The 20,698-nt window shown below is 39.3% G+C and overlaps 1 protein-coding gene across 1 annotated transcript in view; it reads left to right on the forward strand.

Annotated features, from left to right (window-relative positions):
- scn1lab (sodium channel, voltage-gated, type I like, alpha b) overlaps window positions 1-20,698 on the forward strand; it is a 41,056-nt gene that overhangs the window by 16,083 nt on the left and 4,275 nt on the right. Inside the window, exons 9-26 of the mRNA XM_079628692.1 lie at window positions 175-316; window positions 3,172-3,378; window positions 4,026-4,307; window positions 5,036-5,374; window positions 5,481-5,610; window positions 8,277-8,515; window positions 8,878-9,051; window positions 9,416-9,772; window positions 11,307-11,798; window positions 15,140-15,272; window positions 16,191-16,345; window positions 16,449-16,622; window positions 16,752-16,874; window positions 18,919-19,200; window positions 19,316-19,369; window positions 19,500-19,637; window positions 20,067-20,171; window positions 20,333-20,603. Coding sequence (XP_079484818.1) covers window positions 175-316; window positions 3,172-3,378; window positions 4,026-4,307; window positions 5,036-5,374; window positions 5,481-5,610; window positions 8,277-8,515; window positions 8,878-9,051; window positions 9,416-9,772; window positions 11,307-11,798; window positions 15,140-15,272; window positions 16,191-16,345; window positions 16,449-16,622; window positions 16,752-16,874; window positions 18,919-19,200; window positions 19,316-19,369; window positions 19,500-19,637; window positions 20,067-20,171; window positions 20,333-20,603 — 3,797 coding nt within the window. The remainder of the gene's footprint in view (window positions 1-174; window positions 317-3,171; window positions 3,379-4,025; window positions 4,308-5,035; window positions 5,375-5,480; window positions 5,611-8,276; window positions 8,516-8,877; window positions 9,052-9,415; window positions 9,773-11,306; window positions 11,799-15,139; window positions 15,273-16,190; window positions 16,346-16,448; window positions 16,623-16,751; window positions 16,875-18,918; window positions 19,201-19,315; window positions 19,370-19,499; window positions 19,638-20,066; window positions 20,172-20,332; window positions 20,604-20,698) is intronic.

Here is a 20,698-nt window from a genome sequence, read left to right on the forward strand (position 1 = left end):
TTTTAGCATTTTAAATTGTTAGTATGACTCATTGTTAGTATTGTTAGCATGAATTATTTTAGAACTACTTAGGACCAGTTTTCTGAGGCCACTGTTGTGCTTTGTTGGTATAAATTGCTTCCTCTTATTCAGTGAATATACTGAAAAACTTTTTCTAATTGGTGGGTATTACAGGCAGTGCCCAGAGGGCTTCAAATGTATAAAAGCAGGGCGTAATCCTGACTACGGCTACACAAGCTTTGACACGTTTAGCTGGGCCTTCCTCTCACTCTTCCGACTCATGACACAAGACTTCTGGGAAAACCTCTACCAGCAGGTACAACTTCTACATCCTATCACTGACCATCCTATCCACTGCTTGAAAAGACACCCACCATCATTCTATATAGTCTAGGCCTTTAAAAAATAAAATAAAAATAAGAATATATATATATAAGCATTATACCACATCATTTATTTTTTGAATCTCCAGCAGCACTGCAAAAGACATTCAGTTTTATCAGAATTGTGAGCTAATTGAATGCAATGAGAGAAAAAGGCAATTTTACAGAAAATAATGGCATGAAAAATCCATGCAGGCTACACAAAGGTATCAAACATACATAAAACTCCTTTCATTTTGTGCCCCTTTAATATGAGAAGGAAGTGCGTTCCAGAGTCTAGGAGCATAGGGTGACAAAGCCCTGTCCCCTACTGATCTCAAATGTGTCTGTGGAACAGCCAAAAGACCAGCTTGAGAGGAGTGCAAATGACATTTAGGAATATATACAGTTAAAAGCGCAGACAGATACTGAGGGGCCAGACCGTGCAGTGCCTTATATGTGGGCATAAGGATCCATATTTATTTTTTATCTCAGACATACAATGTGAGAGAAAAGAATCAATTTGACGATTTGACTAGGCTTAGAGTGAATATAAATCGGAGTATCATCTGCATAAAAGTGATAATTAAGCCCAAGTGATCTTAAGAGCAATCTAAGAGGAAATACTTATGCTAAAAAGTAAGGGGCCTAATATTGAACCCTGAGGGATACCAGTAGTGACAGAACCAATCTCAGACCTGAAACCACTCATAAAAACAAATTGGCGGCGATCAGAGATATAAGATCTAAACCAGTCTCAGAAAAACCAAAGACAGTTTCAAGTTGGTTGAGTAAGAGGTTGTGATTGAGATTGTGAAAAATCAAAAGTGGCGCTAAGATCAAGAAGGATAAGGATGGAGAGAGAACCACAATCTGAAGCTATTAACAGATCATTGGTGACCTTGACCAAAGCTGTCTCTGTGCTGTGGAGTTTAAGAAAACCAGACTGAAGGGGCTCGGAAATATTATTAACAGTAAAATGATTGTGTAGCTGCAAAGCTACAGTACCAGTTTGAATCAGTCTGACAAATGCTGACTTGCAAATAAGTTATGATTACTTTCAGTCTCGAAATTAAGCAAATTTTGTGTACTTAATTTTCATGATACTTATATCAGCATCATTACCAGTGTTGGGAAGGTTACATCGGAAATGTAATAGGTTACAAGATTACAAGTGACCCTATTGAAAATGTAATAAGTAGTGTAACTATTTACATCAATAAAGTAATGTAACTGATTAAATTGTATTACTTTTCTAAATTTCTAAATAATTTTTTAAACTGCTAATCATTTTCAAACCAGGCAGGGATAACCTTACAGTAGTACTCAATACTGATTACTGTCAGACTTTCAGAATCCTTCATCACCTGAATTAAGATTATAATAATTTAATTTTAAACCACAGCCACCACAAAATCAGGCTTGAACGCACAATGGGCATGCAGTCTCGGGTCTGTGGACGGGGCCTCAACTGCTTTGGCACATCAATTGTCTCGAGTTGCTCATAGTACGCCTTGTGCTGGGCCATCTCAAGGGGCCGCTACACGGCAAGCATGTACTGCTCCGTACAGAAAGCACTGCAAAGGTGGCCTACGCTCCCGTCGCATGACGCATGGCGCAACTCACCCGTCATCTCCTCCTATGGAGTCAAAAGCATCTGAGGTCGATTCATGCCATTCACATCCCTGGTGTGCTCAATCGTGCAGCCGACAAGCTTTCACGACAGAGCTTCCAGAAAAGTGGCTTCTCCATCTCCAGGCAGTACAGCTGATATGGGACTTCTTCGGAGCCGCACAGGTAGATCTGTTTGCCTCTCTGGATTCGTCCCTATGCCAGTTGTTTTACTCCCTGCCCGTGCAGACCCTCGGCACGGATGCGCTGGCACACAGCTGGCCCCGGGGCCTACGCAAGTATGCGTTTCTCCCAGTGAGCCTTCTTGCACAGACTCTGTGAAAAGTCAGGGAGGACGAGGAGCAAGTCTTGTTAGTTGTGCAGTCCTGGCCCAACTGGACCTGGTTCCCAGAACTCATGCCCCTCGCGACAGCCCCTCCTTGGCCCATTCCTGTGAGGAAGGACCTGCTTTTTCAGAGACGGAGCCATCTGGGACACGGAGGTTCTAAGTGGCCTGCCCCAGTCGGTGGGGGACACTATCACTTCTGCCAGAGCTCCCTCTACGAGGCGCCTCTACGCATTGAAGTGGAACCTGTTCGTTGCATGGTGTTGACTGTAACAGAATACAGTTACATTTATTATAGAATTAAATTATGTAACTCCGTTACATGTAACTTACTCCCCAACCCTGATCATTACTGACTGAACTAACCTAAGTTGTGTGCAAAACTTACAATGTATAATGAAAGTGCGGTACAATGTATGATGAAAAACGTACTTTGCAACAGTTTAAAAGGTATGTTCTGTAGGAATGTGTGTAGTACAAATGAAATCCATACAGACTACATCCACCATGTTGGCTTTGTCATGTGACCCATGGCATCAGTTGTACTTCACATCCACACTTCCGAATACTATGAATTCAGACTACTCTTTTCGTGTGCATTTTTTCGCCTGCTATATAGTAGAGAAATAGGCACTTTCAAATCAGGGCAAGTTCTTTTTTGTGTAGTAAGTGATATTTTATTAGCACTAGCAAAAATGATTCGAATTTTGCACCCCAAGAATTTGGCAAGCCAGGCATTGGACCACATCTCTTCATTAACTAATTAGTACTATTTAATTTGCTTTCTCATTCTCATTTTACAAAATAAGCGTTTTTGTAACATTTTGTATACGTGTGTTCTGTCTCTCACAGACCCTGCGTGCAGCTGGAAAGCCCTATATGATCTTCTTTGTTCTTGTGATCTTTCTGGGCTCCTTTTATCTGGTGAATCTCATCCTGGCTGTGGTGGCCATGGCATATGATGAGCAGAACCAGGCCACCATAGAAGAGGCCCAACAGAAAGAAGAAGAGTTTCAAGCCATGCTGGAACAGCTAAAGAGACAACAAGAAGAGGCACAGGTAGCAAACAAACACACGCAAACTCATATTAGCATGCTAGAATGCACAAACATACGTTCACTTCAACAGGCAGACATTGATTTACAGTTATTATTTGTTCTCATTATTTTTGTTTTGATCATTATTTTATACTAGTTTCCTGATCTTTGATCTTATCCCATGCCTTCGTCATCTCTGAAGTTTCTCAGCACCACACTTACTGCAGTTAACACTGTCCTGTCGCCATGGAAACCAACAGATAATGAGAGAGAGTGAGGGAGTGTCCTTACCCTAGTAAACATTAAAAAGAGAGAAACAAGAGGAAGACAAAAGAGAGAAATAGAGACAGAGACAAAAGAGAGCAAGATTTACTCCAAAATGGCGACTATGTGTTCGCTATGTTAGCGGATGGATGGATGGATGGACAGATAGATAGAAAGTTAAAAACATAATGAAGTGGTAAGGATTAGTGAGAATGGAATAAAGCAGCAAGGTCAACAATGCGACTAATACCTGTAATTTAGTCTGATCACATAAAGCGATCTTCCCTCCTTCTCCAATTTTCACTGTTTATCCATCTCTTGTCTCTGCTTTTGGTATGTAAGCTTGAACTTAGTCTACCTCTGGTTGCCCCTAACAACGGTTCTTGTGCTGTAATTGGCTGGCAGGTTGCCGCGGCAGCAGCAACAGAGAGTGGGGAGTACAGCGGCGGGAGGGGGGGCTTGTCAGAGGAAAGCTCCTCTGGGGGGTCCAGACTCAGCTCCAAGAGTGCTAAAGAGCGAAGGAACAGGAGGAAGAAAAGAAAACAAAGGGAAGAAGAAGAAGAGAAAGCCGATCAGGAGAAGTTCCATAAGTCCGCCTCAGAGGACAGTATCAGACGGTCTGGATTTCGCTTATCCATAGATGCCAACCGACTCTCATATGAGAAGAAATGTTCCACTCCAAATCAGGTGACTTCCACTTTTTTGTGGCATTGTGGAAAATATGGTTTGAGAAACGTTACTGTGTCCTTCGGATTATTCTCAGCTTCTCAGTTACTGAGTTTAGGTGGGTGGAGTGATAATCGGTTACAGCATTCAGGCATGAAGTGTGACAGTCTGAGACAGAAAATGGTTAATTTCTTTATATTAGCTCATCAAAATGTTCAGCAATGCACTTGTACACAGAGGATTACACGGCTCAGATGTGACCTAAAGGTGGCACAGATGCTTAAAAAATTATCCAGATATGAATTAAAGTTGATATAAATGTGGTTGAGATTTAATTTCAATTAATTCTAACAAGTCTGAACAAATGCAATCCACCAGAATCTACTATATAAGGGAAAACATACATGCTACTATCACAAAGGGTTAATGAGGGCATTTGCATGCAAATTAATTTGCAGCAACACAATTTTTCGCATTGTAAATATACAAAAAAATGCAGTTACAATGAAATATGACATATTAAGAACACATGACATATAACAAATATAAACTTTATTAATAGTTTTTTTTGCACCAGCTGATGATAGATGTCAGGATGCAACAAATGCAACCAAATCTACTGGGAATACAGGAGTTTTTTGTTCTTATGTTGAATTATTTCCTACTGAAACAAGAGTTTTGGTCGCTTGTAAAAAAAACACCTTTATTAGTTAATTGCTAATCTCTTTTTGTTTTGATCTCTTTTTCAGTCTCTTCTGAGCATTCGTGGATCTCTCTTCTCTCCGAGGAGGAACAGTCGTGCAAGTCTTTTCAGTTTTCGTGGTAGAGCGCGAGACTTTGGCTCAGAGAATGATTTTGCGGACGATGAGCACAGCACGTTTGAGGATAGCGACAGTCGCCGCGGATCGCTCTTCGTACCTCGCTGTGTTGAGAGACGAAGTTCCACTGTCAGTCACTGCAGTCTTGCCCCCAGGATTATGCTCCCGGCCAATGGGAAAATGCACTGTACAGTTGATTGCAATGGAGTGGTCTCACTGGTGGGCGGGACATCTGTACCAACATCACCAATCGGACGTTTATTACCAGAGGTGGAGCAACTGAAATACACAAACATAAACATGTGTCCCATAATGAAACTACTTATATGTGAACAATATTATGCTCAATCCTCATGGTGTTTTTCTTTCTTTCTAGGGCACGACCACTGAGTCTGAGGCACGTAAAAAACGTTCAGGATCACACCAGCCATCTGATTATCTGGATGAAACAGTAGCCAGAAAAAGAGCTATGAGTGTGGCCAGCATTCTGACAAATACTATGGAAGGTCAGACAAACACACACTAACCTCACATATGCACGTACAGAATATACACACACACACACACACACACACACACACACACACACACACGTTATGTAAAGTGTGCTTCTATTCAACATACATATATTTTTGTATGTTTGGATAGAAGTTAAAATGCACAATATCAACATATTGACAACATCAGAAATGTAAATATGACATACAGTACTGTTGGAGAGGCTTTGGAATTTTAAGTTATTAATTTCAAGTTAGGTAATGGACGGGTCACCCCCGTGCGTGCGTGCGTTCATGTTATCTTGTTCTGTGTGAACACACGGCTTATGAGTGTCTCTCATTCGCTGCATGTTCGTGTTTTGTTCTGTGTAAGCTCATGGCTAGGGATTGGTTATTGTTGGTCATGTGCTTGTGTGTGATTTCATGTTTGATGTGAGCACATGGCTTGTCTCGTTATGCTGCCATGTGCTCTCTTGTCTATTGTCTGACCCCGCCCATCTTGTTATCTGATTATTGGTTCAGTGTCCCCTGTCCTCCCTCTTTACTTGCCTTGTTTGCTGTCTTATTTATTTCCCTTCGGTTTGCTGTCCTGTTCCAGATCGTTGTCGCACATCGTCGCATGCTGTTGTTACCCTGCCTGTCTGATGAGTCCTGTCAAGTCTAGTCTGTAGTGTTTTCCCCCACGGGGTAGTTTCTGTTTGTTTTGTTTTACTTTAATAAAGCCTAAATTCCTCTGCATCATTGAGTCCTCACTTCAACCCGTGACAATACCATCCATTAGTTTTAATTGTTGGGGAAAAAAACGAGTTAATTTTAGCCTTTTTTGAGCTATTTTCATCTTCCCGGTTTGAATTCGTCTTTCTTGTCAACATCACAGGATGTAACGTTTTCTTGTACATCGACCATCGACTCCTTGACACCTCATAATAGTTCATGAGACTGCGTGTTCTTATTCTACGAGAAGACATCTCGAAATAATTATTCATGACAGCATGCGTTGATTTCCTTTGCCAGTGACAGGCGCTTCAAACTGTGAGCTCGCATACAGTAAGTGAGAGATGCAAGAATGAGTCAAAAATGAGTGTTTGTTTTTGCTTTGGAAGACGTTCTTCATCGCATAAGTTCTCTTCAATAGATCCTGTGTCTCCGACACAAACATGATTTACCCACACTGTGAGTGTAACCGGTCTTTACTGCCCTTTAACCGATCAAATGGCTGATAAAAAAAAAAAAAGCCTTAAGTTATTAGTGCACGTTCATATATTTTCGATGCAGAGTATTAATGTGAATGGCTGTGCATGTATTACCGGTAGTTCGTATCCCCTCTTCTCTCTGCAGCTTATACCACTGCCATTTTTTTGTAGAATTTTTCAAAATGCGTATACACACACCAAACACATTGTTGTGTTTCTATGTTTTATTGGGACTTTCCATAGACATAATGATTTTAGACTGTACAAACTGTATGTTCTATCCCCTAATCCTACCCTTGAAAACAACCCTCACAGAAAACTTGTGTTCTATCTGCATTTTTACATTTTCAAAAAACATAATTTAGTATGATTTATAAGGTGTTATCCTCAATAAGACCATTAAATTTCCACATTTTGTCCCCACAACGTAGGGTTTACCAGGACTCTTCCACCCCACACACACTCATGTACTGACATTTAAACACTGACTTTAAGTCATGTAGCTGCTGACATGCCAGTGCAATTATTTCTGATCTCCTCCGAGCAAATGCACTCGCAACATATTCTCTAATATTCAGTCATCACATACTAAACCTCACTTCCTCACTTCTTCAACAAACAGTATCATATACCATTTTTTACAAACCAACTTCCCTATTTATTTTGGCAAATTCCTGCACTTTGCAGTATATTTAAATATATGTATGTGAACACCAGGCTTTTCTATATTTTCAAATGTCCCATATTTGTGTTGATCAATCAGTCACATTGATACTTATATTCCATTAAATGTCAATTGCAGTAATGACATGATGCCGTGATTCATTGTGCTGTGCATCCCAGTTTCATCAATGCAACCCATTCAGAAAGAATATTTGAAAAATAATCTATAAATCTATTTTTTTTCTGCACACAGCATCGTGAATGGGTGGTTACATATTAACAGGGTCATATCAAATGGAAATTAGCTAAATAATTTCACTGTTTTCTGTGATCAAATGATCTTGTTATTAAAACTGGTAATCCCCAATAAATATTTTGTATTTATTTTAGTTTGTCACTCTGGCAGTGTCCTCAATTGTGCACTGTTTTACTTTATCTGATAATGTGCTAATATGCACCTTTTAGACATAAATAGGTACTGCACCTGTGACAAGCGGTTTTAGCCCTAAAGGAGCAAATTTAACATATTTTTTCTTACTGTGTATAGAACCAGGATAAAGGGTGTATGTTTTAAATAAATAAAACTTGAATGGAATCTTTTTTAACAAGTACTATCAAGGCCAGTATTTCTGGTATCAATGCCAATACTAATACTTACTACTAATACTTGACCTTGTACTTATACTTCTATTAATTTTTAATTTCTTAGGGTACAATTAGTAATTATAGCCATTCAACTTTTTTTTTGCAATTCAACATTATATTTGAAAGCCAAAATTGAATTATCTTTTCTAAACTTTAAATAATCTGTGTTCACAGAACTCGAGGAATCGCGGCAGAAGTGCCCTCCTTGTTGGTACAAATTTGCCAACAGCTTCCTGATCTGGGACTGCTGTCCAACCTGGCTGAAAGTGAAGGAGATTGTGAACATGATCGTGATGGATCCGTTTGTTGACCTGGCCATAACCATCTGCATTGTTCTCAACACCCTCTTCATGGCTATGGAGCACTACCCCATGACAGATGGATTCAACCATGTGCTGTCAGTTGGGAACCTGGTAAGATTTGAATGCCAGATTCTCATTACTGCAATACAGTATTTGTAATTATCCTTTATTTTATTTAAATGCAGCACACAAATACACTATTAGTAGTAATTTTATTACTAAGTTGAAGCAAACTCTTATGCTGCTCTAAAATCTTAAGCCGCTTGGCCAAAACGGTTCTAAGAACGGTAAGTTTCATATTTTTCTACTAGAGCTTGGTTCAGCATGGCTCAATTACATACTGTTTTCGGCCATTTTCGGCACAGAATGGAACGGTTAAGCAACAAGAACGGTTTGACTCGTTGGTGGAAAAGTGCCTTTAGTTGTTGAGATTGTTTAGTTTTGCTGAATTTTTCCTGTTGGGCTCTGTGCAGGTATTCACAGGAATCTTCACAGCAGAAATGTGTCTGAAGTTAATTGCTCTGGACCCATATTACTACTTCCAAGCAGGCTGGAATATATTCGACGGCATCATTGTGAGCCTGAGTCTCATGGAACTGGGCCTGGCCAATGTGGAGGGACTTTCAGTGTTGCGCTCATTTAGATTGGTGAGCAAATCTCACTTCTCACCTTCCTACAGAGGTCTCTGATTTTTGTTTGTATACAGTGGGGTTCGAAGGTTCAAGAACACTAGTGCAAATGGTTCTATTTTGATTTTTTCCCTAATTTAATACTTATATTTTCAGTACAAATAATCTCATAAACATATAAATTTGACTGAAATTCACAACAGTTGCACTTGAGCTGCATGAATGCCACATGCTTGTGGACTCCACCGTAAAGTATGTCTGATACCATTGAGAAACCCAAATTTCGGCTTTCATTTATTACTCCGTAAATTCAGGGTTATGGCTTGATCACAAAATATCACTTTTTTAACATTTTCTTTCTCATTCTCCTTCTTGCCCTTAGTTAAGAGTCTTCAAGCTGGCAAAGTCTTGGCCCACCCTGAACATGCTGATAAAGATTATTGGTAACTCAGTTGGTGCTTTGGGAAATCTAACCCTCGTCCTGGCCATCATTGTCTTCATATTCGCTGTGGTGGGAATGCAGCTGTTCGGAAAGAGCTACCGTGAGTGCGTCTGCAAGATCTCGGTGGACTGCGAGTTGCCGCGGTGGCACATGGACGATTTCTTCCACTCTTTCCTCATTGTATTCCGGGTGCTTTGTGGCGAATGGATCGAAACCATGTGGGACTGCATGGAAGTGGCTGGACAGTCAATGTGTCTCATTGTCTTCATGATGGTCATGGTCATTGGAAATCTGGTGGTAAGACCAATCATGCCACAAGGAGACACCTGGAAGATGGGCTTTCCCTATGACTTCCTTCTTCTATTGTGTCTTCCTTTCTATTCGTCTCATGTAAATTTACTTTGCAGTTTTACGTATCCCGCATTGGTGGCTGTGATTTTGGCAAGTAGGACATGCTCCTGGATCAACATATTTGTTAATCCTGCAACAGCATTCATAGGAACTAATCAGATTTTAAGTTAAGAGTATGGGCAAGGCTTAAGGCTTTAAGTTCAGCAATGTCCTGTCTATCAGATTTTAGGTAAGTAATGGTTAAGGTTTAGGGTTAGGACCATGTATATTCTACAGAAAGTTGATCCAGGAACACTGCTTTTCTACAGCTTCAGTCATTTGTTAATATTCACAAATTAAAATGTAGTACTGCTAAATTCAAATTTATCTTAAGCATTCTATTTTTTTTAAGAAATGCAGAAAAACTGTAAAATACAATATTTACTGGGTCAACTATACTTCGTCAGCCCTGTTATCGGACATTTACAGAACAAATTAATCATTGGTCATTTTTAGTACACATGAATATGGCGTTCTAAAAAAGCATTGGTAAGCAAAAATATTTACTTTTGCATGATGCTACATGCATGCTGATAGGTGTCTGCATAAAGTCCAAAACCAAAGCATGAATTAAAGTCAGCAAAGCATATTTTTAACTGTTCAGGAGTGGATCTCATTCACATTTCGCATTTTAACAAATAAAAAATATATATTTTAATTTTTAAAATTTGCATAGAATAAATTATGCCTATTTTAGGACCAAAAATATATATTTATTTTTTTTGCATTTTCATGGCATTTTAGGATATTTTCCTTTCCTCATTCTCATTACCACAAATCATGTTTTTTTTTTAATTCCCATTATTCTTAGTGATTTTATATTTGTATTACTATAATACTGTGTTTTGTGTCATATTGTATAAAAGCATATATTACTAATTTTACATTAAAACAGTAACATATTATTGTCATCTTATCACCGTTATGAGAATGAGTCCTAAAATATTATTTTCATTAAAAAAAAAAAAATGTGGGGGGTAAAAGTTTAGGGTCAGTAATGTTTTTCTATTATCCACAACAAGGCTGCATTTATTTGATCAAACATGGTAAAAACAGTAATATTGTAAAAATTATTACAATTTATTTTATTCCTGTTATTGCAAAGCTGATATTCCAGCATCATTACTCTTCAGTGCCACATGATTCTTCAGAAATCATTCTAATATGCTGAATTGGTGCTCAAATAACATTATTATTACCAATGTTGAAACAGAAAGTATGTACAGTACGGTCACTTATGATCAATTTAATGCATTCTTGCTGAAGTATCAATTTCAAAACAAAACCTCCCAAACATTTTTCCCCAGACATGTTTCTTAAGAGGTTTCAAGAGAGTAACCCGTACATGTCGTGATCCTTTCTGAGTAGAATTCATCTCAATTTCATCTTATCAGTGCTTGACCTTGCTGATTCTGAGAGTGTGTGTGCTGTTGTGTGGCAGGTGCTGAACCTGTTCCTGGCCTTGCTCCTGAGCTCTTTCAGTGCCGATAATCTCGCCGCCACGGATGACGACAACGAAATGAACAACCTGCAGATCGCTGTGGGCAGAATACATAAAGGCATCGCACTGATCAAGTCAACTTTGCGCCAGTTCCTCCAAAGCCTCTGTCTGGCCGGCTCTAAACCACGTGCGCTAGATGAAGAGAAACCCCTTGATGACCTCCACAGCGACGGCAAGGAGAACTGCTTGTCTAATCACGCTCCGGTGGCCGTCGACCTCACTAAAGACTATCTGAAGGAGGTTTGCGTTTCCCCTGGTAACGGGGTGGATGGTCACGTAAAGTATGGAATTGAGGAAGGCGACTACATGTCGTTCATACACAATCCCAGCCTTACTGTTACAGTACCGATTGCGGTGGGAGAGTCGGACTTTGAAAATCTGAACACGGAAGATTTCAGTAGCGACTCGTCTGACGTCGAGGGCAGTAAAGAGGTAGGCCGGATTTCAATGACTAAGCAGAAATTTCAATTTTAATATGCATGAAACACAATTCTGAGTTTTTGTTTCAGTGTCGGAGAGATTTGCTATGTAACATAATGTAAAAAAAGTCATTTTAATGGTTTATTTTTATTGATTTAGGTTTGTTTGTAATTCATCAGGAGTCAATGTCTCTTTCCCTGTAGGGAACAAACAGTTGTGTTGAGTCACATTGCCATTGCATCATTCTCTGCTCAGAGCAACAACCCATTACGTGTGTGTGTGTGTGTGTGTGTGTGTGTGTGTGTGTGTGTGTGTGTGTGTGTGTGCGTGTGTGTGTGTATTTACTGTGCCATGGGCTTCAGGGCAGTTTGACCCTGTTCATCTGCAGCTAGTTAAGACAAACCTCTGGGCACTGTAGCAGGTAGACTTACTGAGTATACTCATTATATCAGTACACGTTCTCATAAACACGCACTGTCTGGCACACACACAACCTCACACACACTCTAATGTGCATTATTTACGACCAACTGAGCAGGAATGGCATCATGCATCCCAGACTATGAATGAGGCTGTTGAGGAAATTGCTAAATTCAGCATCCTTGCCCAGAGTGAAATTGAGTATGCTTAACTGTGTGTGTGTGTGTGTGTGTGTTTGTGTGTTTGTTTGTGTGTGTGTGTGTGTGTGTGTTTGTATTCCAGCACATTTCCATGCTTTTCCAGCAGTACTGTCACTGTGCTTAAACTTTTCTCTCTCCCCTATTCTAATTTGATCTATTTCTATATCTAATTTTTTAAGTGGTTCAGTGTTGAAGTTGCAGACGTTATTATCCATGTTATGTGAAGTGTGTATCTCCTCTCTGTGTGTGACCTGTTATTGCAGCGTTATGACAGACGAACCCCAGGTTTTCTCTGAGAGAGCCCTGTAAGAGACTCACCTTCCTCCTCACCCACACTAACCATGGAGACTGCCTTTGTCATCTAAATCAGACCAAACTATCGTCTCTCTCTCATTTTATCTCTCTTTTTGGATCGGATTGCCCTTTTGTTTTATGTTTCTCAATGCCTGTGCCCTCCCCTCCCTCTTAAACAACCTTATTTTGCACCGAAGAGAGACAGCTGTCAGCCTTTTTGTTTTGGTTTGTTGTTTTCTACATGACTTTTGTGTTTCTGTTGTAGCACTGGGCTTCTTTTGCAGTACCTTCAGTCATACGGAATGAGCAAGATCATCATTTTACATCAATAGCCCATTGAACATCTTTCTGTTACATTAGCTTGTATGTTTTGTTTTTTGTACAAGCTATAAGTGAGCATTCAGAGCTAAATTACCTGAAAACAGGAAGTGGTTGAGTGTGCACGTGAGTGTGTGTGTGTGTGTGTGTGTGAGGAGAGGTGAGCTTTGAAAAACATGAAACTTTAATTATCACTGTCAATGCAGAATAAGTCAATCTCTGAATGATCCGTATTAGAATGAAGAAAGTTAGTTGATCCAGCTACAAGCTTCGTATTCTGTAAATAGAGTTTTATGATAAATAACTGTTTTTAAAGTGCACTTATCTTAACTTGCATATAAATATTCATATTAGATGGCAGATTTTGATATTGTTATTTGCAAATATTATTGTCATATATTGCACTGTAAACTGCTGCAATTGTGGGAATCTGTCTTCAGAGCAGTTGAAGGCATTTCTCAATCTGCTGAGGTGTGTAATTGCTAACTGCATTTATGTCATCTGCTGTTGCATATACAATGACGAGGGTTCTGCTGTGTTGGAACCAAGCCAATGGTTAATTTAGAAAGATATTTGATGATAACTTCTTGATTTTACGGCTTCTGTGCCTCGTGCCTCCTTATATTTGTCTGCCGATGAGACACAGTAGATCTATTTTTAATCGGATTTGAAGACGTGAACTGAAAGTTAGGGAGTACCAGAGAGTAACAGGGGATTAGGTACCAAATCAGAATGTTTCACCCCTTAGACTTTAATCCATCAATTAGACTTGCTTTAGATCCAACATCAAAAAATATTTCAGATTAATGAGAGGCTTAATTAAAGCTTTGAGATTCTACAGTGAATCCATTCAGTCTGGGTCAGGGCAGCTTGTTCAGGTTTGCTCAGCCTCTTATATTCCTACTGTGATTAAAATGTTAGAGACATTCTGGAAGATTCTGAAATTGCACACAGCATGCTTACATCATTCCCCCGCGCCGCATTAGCTGGGTGCCACGGCAACCAGCGCTCCAGCTCAGTTTTAGACAGCATCCTCCTCTATGTATTTTTTAGCCTCCCTCTGTTTCTCTGACTGACTGTCTTATCAATCCAGCGGCTGCAAACCCGTCAGAATGGTCAATATCTTTATGACCCACAATTCTGTTAGGTAAAGAAGTACACTGTGGTCAGGAATAATGTATCAAATAATGAGTTTGCACCCACCACTTTAGGTGTACAATAACATCAGACAATATAATCTTAAATCATCAAACTTATTTATGGGAAAAGCTGTCTTTCACCACTTTTTTTAAACCTATGAACCCCTTGAGTCTCTTAAGGGTATTGGATAATTACGTCATCCCGTAAAAATCGATACGTAATTTTGTTTTCCTAAGAACATAATACGTGTTGTTCCCATGTTAGGCGCAAGTTAAAGTCGTTTTCCCCAATCAAAGCTAATGAAATGCTGTCTCAGACTTAGCATGTGGCTCTGGTGTTAGTTAACGCTAATGCGGCTCCCCTCCTCTTCAAACTGACTGGCGGACCGAAGCTTGACCACTGCTTAACGGAATGGACTTCCAGCCTGTGTTTTCATGTCAATCAAGGGATTGCACTCAATGGGGTGGGGTCATGTGATAATCTGAATCATGCCCAACCAAATGTATTGGGATTATCCAATAGAAACCATTTGTTTTTCGAAGGGGTGGGGAAAGGTAAGGGGTTGACATTTGCACTGGACATGAAAATACTCAAAGCACTCAACATTTGATGACAAGATCACAAGCTTGGATGAGAAAAAAATGCACCTTGAGAAACAAAAAAACATGCATGAGGAAGGAATGAAGGCACATCAAATGTACCCACAGCTGACTGTGAGATTATAAGGTGAAGCCAGAGACGTTTGTCTTCATGCCTGGCTGCTAATTAGAAAATCAATTCTCTGAATCAAACCAATCTCTAAATCCACGGGCTTGTAGGTACTTTTGAATGATATGAAACTGCATGGGACTGAGAATAACTGCAAAAGTAATCTGGACTAGGTGGTGTGCTTCAGACAAGCCTAATCTTGTGCGTGTATGTGTGTGTGTGTCTGTTTGCTTTCTGGTGTCTAATTGTGTGGCTGCATGGATGCCTGTGTAGAAGCTGCCTGTTGATGCGGTTCTCAGTTCCTCAGAGGGGAGCACAGTTGATATCCGACCCCCTGGAGAGGGGGCGGAGTCTGTCGAGTTGGAGCCGGAAGAGTCCCTGGACCCAGAGGCCTGCTTTACAGAAGGTGTGTGTGTGTGCTTCAGGTATTCCCTACAATCTGGGGACTTTTTGTGGGGATAGTAATACCAGAAATCTTTGATCTTGTGGCGACATGTTTTGGTCCCAATGAGGAAAACGGCTCAATCATACTAAATTATGTTTAATTATGTTTATTATTTGTCTTTTTTTGTGTGTAAAAAAGAATGTTTTCTGTAAGATTTGTGTTTAGGGGTAGGGTTAGGGGGATACAATATATAGTTTGCACAATATAGAAATCATTATGTCTTTGAAAAGTCCACATAAATCATGGAAACCCAACATATACAGCTTGTTTGACTGTAAATAAATGTTTTCTCTTTTTAAACTGAACATGAAATCGAAATGGACACACATTCTAGATTTTTTTTTTCTGGATGATTCACTAGTGTATGTTATTTCAAACATGATAACATGCTCCGCCTTTGAAACTTTTTTGGCTGATGAAGGGCTGTACTGGCTGTTGGTAAATGTTAACCTATAACCATTATTGGTTAATGTTAATCATTAGCCTAAAAGCTTAGCCATTATTTAGGCCATTTTTGTTGGTAATACAGCCTTTCTAAATTATTGCCCATAGTTAAAGCACTAAATTAATGCCATTTTTTCTTTGAGTGTCCTGTGTCACTGTGATGTACAGTTACAAAATGAGTTGTGAATACAGCATTGACCTTTGAGCATTGATTGGAAAACCAGATTTATTTTACTTGACTAATATTACAGTTGGATTTCAGGGGGAAATACTTTTAAAAAGTACAATTTGGCCCCTTTATGTCATATATAGTACCAAAGCAAGACTTCTAGTGTTGACTTTGAGAGTTTTGGGAGAGTGGACTTTTTTTTACTGAGCTCAATTGTTATGCTGTCCACTCACATTAAGTGACTTTTCTCTGTATCTTTTGCTCAGGCTGTGTGATGAGGTTTCAGTGCTGTCAGGTCGATGTGGAGAAGGGAAACTGGAAGAATTGGTGGAATCTCAGGAAAACCTGCTTCATCATTGTAGAGCACAACTGGTTTGAGTCCTTTATCATCTTCATGATTTTACTCAGCAGTGGAGCATTGGTGAGAACCATCACACACTATATACTCACCCACTCACAATCATCCCAATCTTTTTATTACAAACATTTAACAAGTAAATGTGTTGCTGTGAATGTGTGTTCAGGCTTTTGAGGACATTTACATTGAGCAGCGTAAGACGATAAAGACGGTGTTGGAATATGCGGATAAAGTCTTCACATACGTCTTTATTTTGGAGATGCTTCTGAAGTGGGTTGCTTATGGCTTCGTCAAATACTTCACCAATGCCTGGTGCTGGCTTGACTTCCTGATTGTTGATGTATGTATGAATCTACTGCTTTGCAGCTGTTCAGTATGTGTGTGTAAGTGGATAGTGTGTGTTCTCTGGATATGAACACATGCCTACATATGTTCAATACATGATTGAAAGAATGTGTTTGTTTTACAGGTGTCGTTGGTGAGTTTGGTAGCAAATGCTCTTGGTTACTCTGAACTGAGTGCCATTAAGTCCTTGAGAACACTGCGTGCTCTTAGACCTTTGAGAGCATTGTCACGCTTCGAGGGAATGAGGGTAAGACACTCACATCATGTATGCCTTGATTTAACCAAGTAGGACATGTTCCTGGATGCCTAACCTTATTTCTAACCAATGGTGGTAAGAATTAGTGATTTAACGATTCACATTACAGTTACATTTAGGGTTGAAATTCCGTATTCCACACAATTCGTATGGATAAGTTTTAATATCTCTTTATGAACTTTTTGAAGTGTCAAAATTGTAGTTGTGTAGCTGTCTATGGAGGGACAGAAAACTCTCAGATTTCATCAAAAAGATCTTCATTTGTGTTCCGAAGATTAACAAAAGTCTTACAGGTTTGGAGCGACCCTAAACCCTAAAATCTGATTGGTTCATAATCGCAGTGTTTTCCCAGGACCAATGAAAATGTTGATCCTGGAACATGTCCTACTAGAGAAAAGCATGTTAGCATGCTCTCATACAAAAATACTGATACATTTTGAAGTGTTGTTTGGAAGATGTGGCCCTCTTGCATGCTGTTGGTGAATATTAAGGAGGACATCCTATTTACATGAATATTGTATGTTGACTGTAGTATTTTTTAGACCTCTTTAGTGTGCATGCCTCTCTGCATGTGCTGTGGTGAGAGCTCTCTGATCTATTCTGATGATTCTGTGGTGGTTGTTGTGTTGTTTGTGACTTGACCTTACATTTCTTTCTCTGTTATGTGTCTCTTTTCATTTGCAGTAAACAAATGTTGTGACGTCATCGTGTCTCCACAAGGTTTTTTTCTGTTTTCGTTTTTTTGTTTCTTCCACATTTTGGTAGCTCAAAGAGTTTTGTGATGCACCCTCTGCAAGATGATTATATGATAATAAGTTACGTTCTATGAACAAAATTGCAGTTGTTTAATAATTATAAATAATTATAAAGTAGAAATCAAATTGCTGTCAGACTGACAAACACTATCTACTACAAATACTAATTTTTAGCTTAAAGGACCACTTTTTTTGGAAATAGGTTAATTTCCTAACTCCCCTAGAGTTAAACAGTTGAGTTTTACCGTGTTCGAATCCATTCAGCCGATCTCCGGGTCTGGTGGTAGCACTTTTAGCATAGCTTAGCATTGATCATTGAATCTGATTAGACCGTTAGCATCTCTCTCAAAAAAAATGACCAAAGAGTTTCGATATTTTTTCTATTTAAAAACTTGACTCTTCTGTAGTTACATCGTGTACTAAGACCGACAGAAAATGAAAAGTTGCGATTTTCTAGGCCAATATGACTAGGAACTATACTCTCACTCCTGCGTAATAATCAAGGAACTGTGCTGCCGTACCAGCAGGCGCAATGATATTACAAACTTAGTCCCGTTCACGTTGGAAGTTACCTAGCTGGGGACTATTTTCAGGCGCTGCGTAATATCATTGCGCCTGCTGGTACGGCAGCACAGTTCCTTGATTATTGTTCACGAGACTCAGTCGCTATAGAAACAAAGACGCTAAAATGCAATCACGCAATGAGCTTCTCTACTACGAAATTGATTTCTTTATATTTGCTATTAGTATTATCCATACTGCAAAATCCTTTTTGTTTTTATTAAACTATTTGGGCCTAATGTAAAATACGGGACAAATCGCGTCCCTTATTGATTTGATACGGGACGCATCATCTTACTTGTAATTACGGGATGATTCCGTATTTTAAGGGACGGGTGGCAACCCTAATGCTAAGCTATGCTAAAAGTGCATCCGCCAGACCCGGAGATCGGCTGAATGGATTTGAAAAAGGTAAAACTCAACTGTTCAACAAAAAATTATATTTCCAAAAAAAGTGGAGTGTTCCTTTAATGTAGAATAAAATAGACTTAGCTTTGCTATTCTTTGCTAAACCCTGTTAACCCTTTACAACTCAACATTTCCCAGAATTGTATCTCAATCTATGGAAAGTTTTTATTAGCACGTAAGCCACCTACTATAGAAGTTTAGGAAGTTCATTGTAGTTTACGCAGCTCTTGTATCCTTAGCAAGAGTTTCTGAGCGTGACATGAATATATGTTAAAGTATTTGTATGTGACATGATTTTTTTCTTCTTCTAGGTTGTAGTGAATGCCCTGCTGGGAGCCATACCCTCCATCATGAATGTGCTGCTGGTGTGTTTGATCTTCTGGCTGATCTTCAGCATCATGGGGGTGAACCTTTTCGCTGGGAAATACTACCATTGCATTAATACCACCAATGAAGAAATGATTCCCATCAGTGTGGTCAATAACAAGTCCGATTGCCTTGCCCTGACTAACAACAATGATACGGCACGCTGGAAAAATGTGAAAATTAACTTCGATAACGTGGGAGCCGGATACCTGGCGCTACTGCAAGTGGTGAGTGAGCTGAACTCATGGCCCGACTGTAATTTATGTTATGCTAAGTATGAAGTTGTCTGTTGTAGTATATTTGGATGTTTTATTGATTATTGATATTGTTCTCTTCCACAAGGCCACATTTAAAGGATGGATGGACATTATGTACGCAGCTGTGGATTCTCGTGATGTAAGTGTTTCTCTTTGTGGTCAGTTTTTTTTCTGTTGAGTAGGAGTGTACTTATGTAGATTAAGTTATTTGTAATGCACATCAGTAACGTGAATGTGTAATACAACACAACATTTCCTTGTTCTTGCAGTTGGAGCAACAGCCTGACTATGAATCTAACCTTTACATGTACCTATACTTCGTCATCTTCATTATCTTCGGCTCCTTCTTTACCCTTAACCTCTTCATCGGTGTCATCATTGATAACTTCAATCAGCAGAAGAAAAAGATAAGTATTAAACTGAGGGAGGTGAATTTAAACACTTTAATATAATGTAAGACGCAATTCTCGTAAGACCTTATTTATCTTTACTTGTGTTTAGTGCAAGTGATGAGGAATATTAAGCATATTACAAAATGAAGCCTCAAATCAATCTCTGCGATTTTCAGTTTACTTTCGAAGAGACGTAATGTGATATGTACACAGTCTGTGGCTTTGTTTAGTGAGCACAATACCTTATTGAACTGGTTTTGTTTATAAAACACACACAATGGTTGTCCATTGAGAGATAAATAGGACCTGGTATGGGCTGAACTGCCTCTTTGACATTTTCAGAGGTTCACAGGTGAAAAACTAACAGAGGTCTGGTTGCATTGTTTGTGTTGTGACATATAATGAAACCATGGTTGTAACCAGTCTTCTGTATTTGCTCTTTACCTTGGAGGTCAGGATATCTTCATGACAGAAGAACAGAAGAAATATTACAATGCGATGAAGAAACTGGGATCTAAGAAGCCTCAGAAGCCAATTCCCAGGCCTACGGTATGACACACACTGCTCACTGCCACAGACTGTGTCACACTAGTGTTATAAGAACTTTCATTGTAACTTTGCATTGTTTATTATAACAAAATGATAAACATAGCATCATTTTCTTTATATGACATATACATATATGATAATTTCTCTGTACTTCCCTCTAGAACAAGTTTCAAGGCATCGTCTTTGACTTTATCACCAAACAAGCCTTTGACATTGTCATTATGATCCTGATCTGCTTGAACATGGTGACCATGATGGTGGAAACCGACGACCAGACAGAGGAGATGGATGATATTTTGTACTGGATAAACCTGGTTTTCATCGTCCTCTTCACTGGAGAATGTGTGCTCAAGATGATCTCCCTGCGGCACTACTACTTCACCATTGGCTGGAATGTGTTTGACTTTGTAGTGGTGATTCTGTCAATTGTTGGTAAGAGATTCTACAGATCTACTGAGGTTTTTCTATCATAAAACTATCATAACATTTTGAGGATTTAGTCCAGCAACATACGTTATGTAAATATT

Source organism: Phoxinus phoxinus (assembly GCF_949152265.1).
Source record: "Phoxinus phoxinus genome assembly, chromosome: 11".
NCBI classification, from domain to species: domain Eukaryota; kingdom Metazoa; phylum Chordata; class Actinopteri; order Cypriniformes; family Leuciscidae; genus Phoxinus; species Phoxinus phoxinus.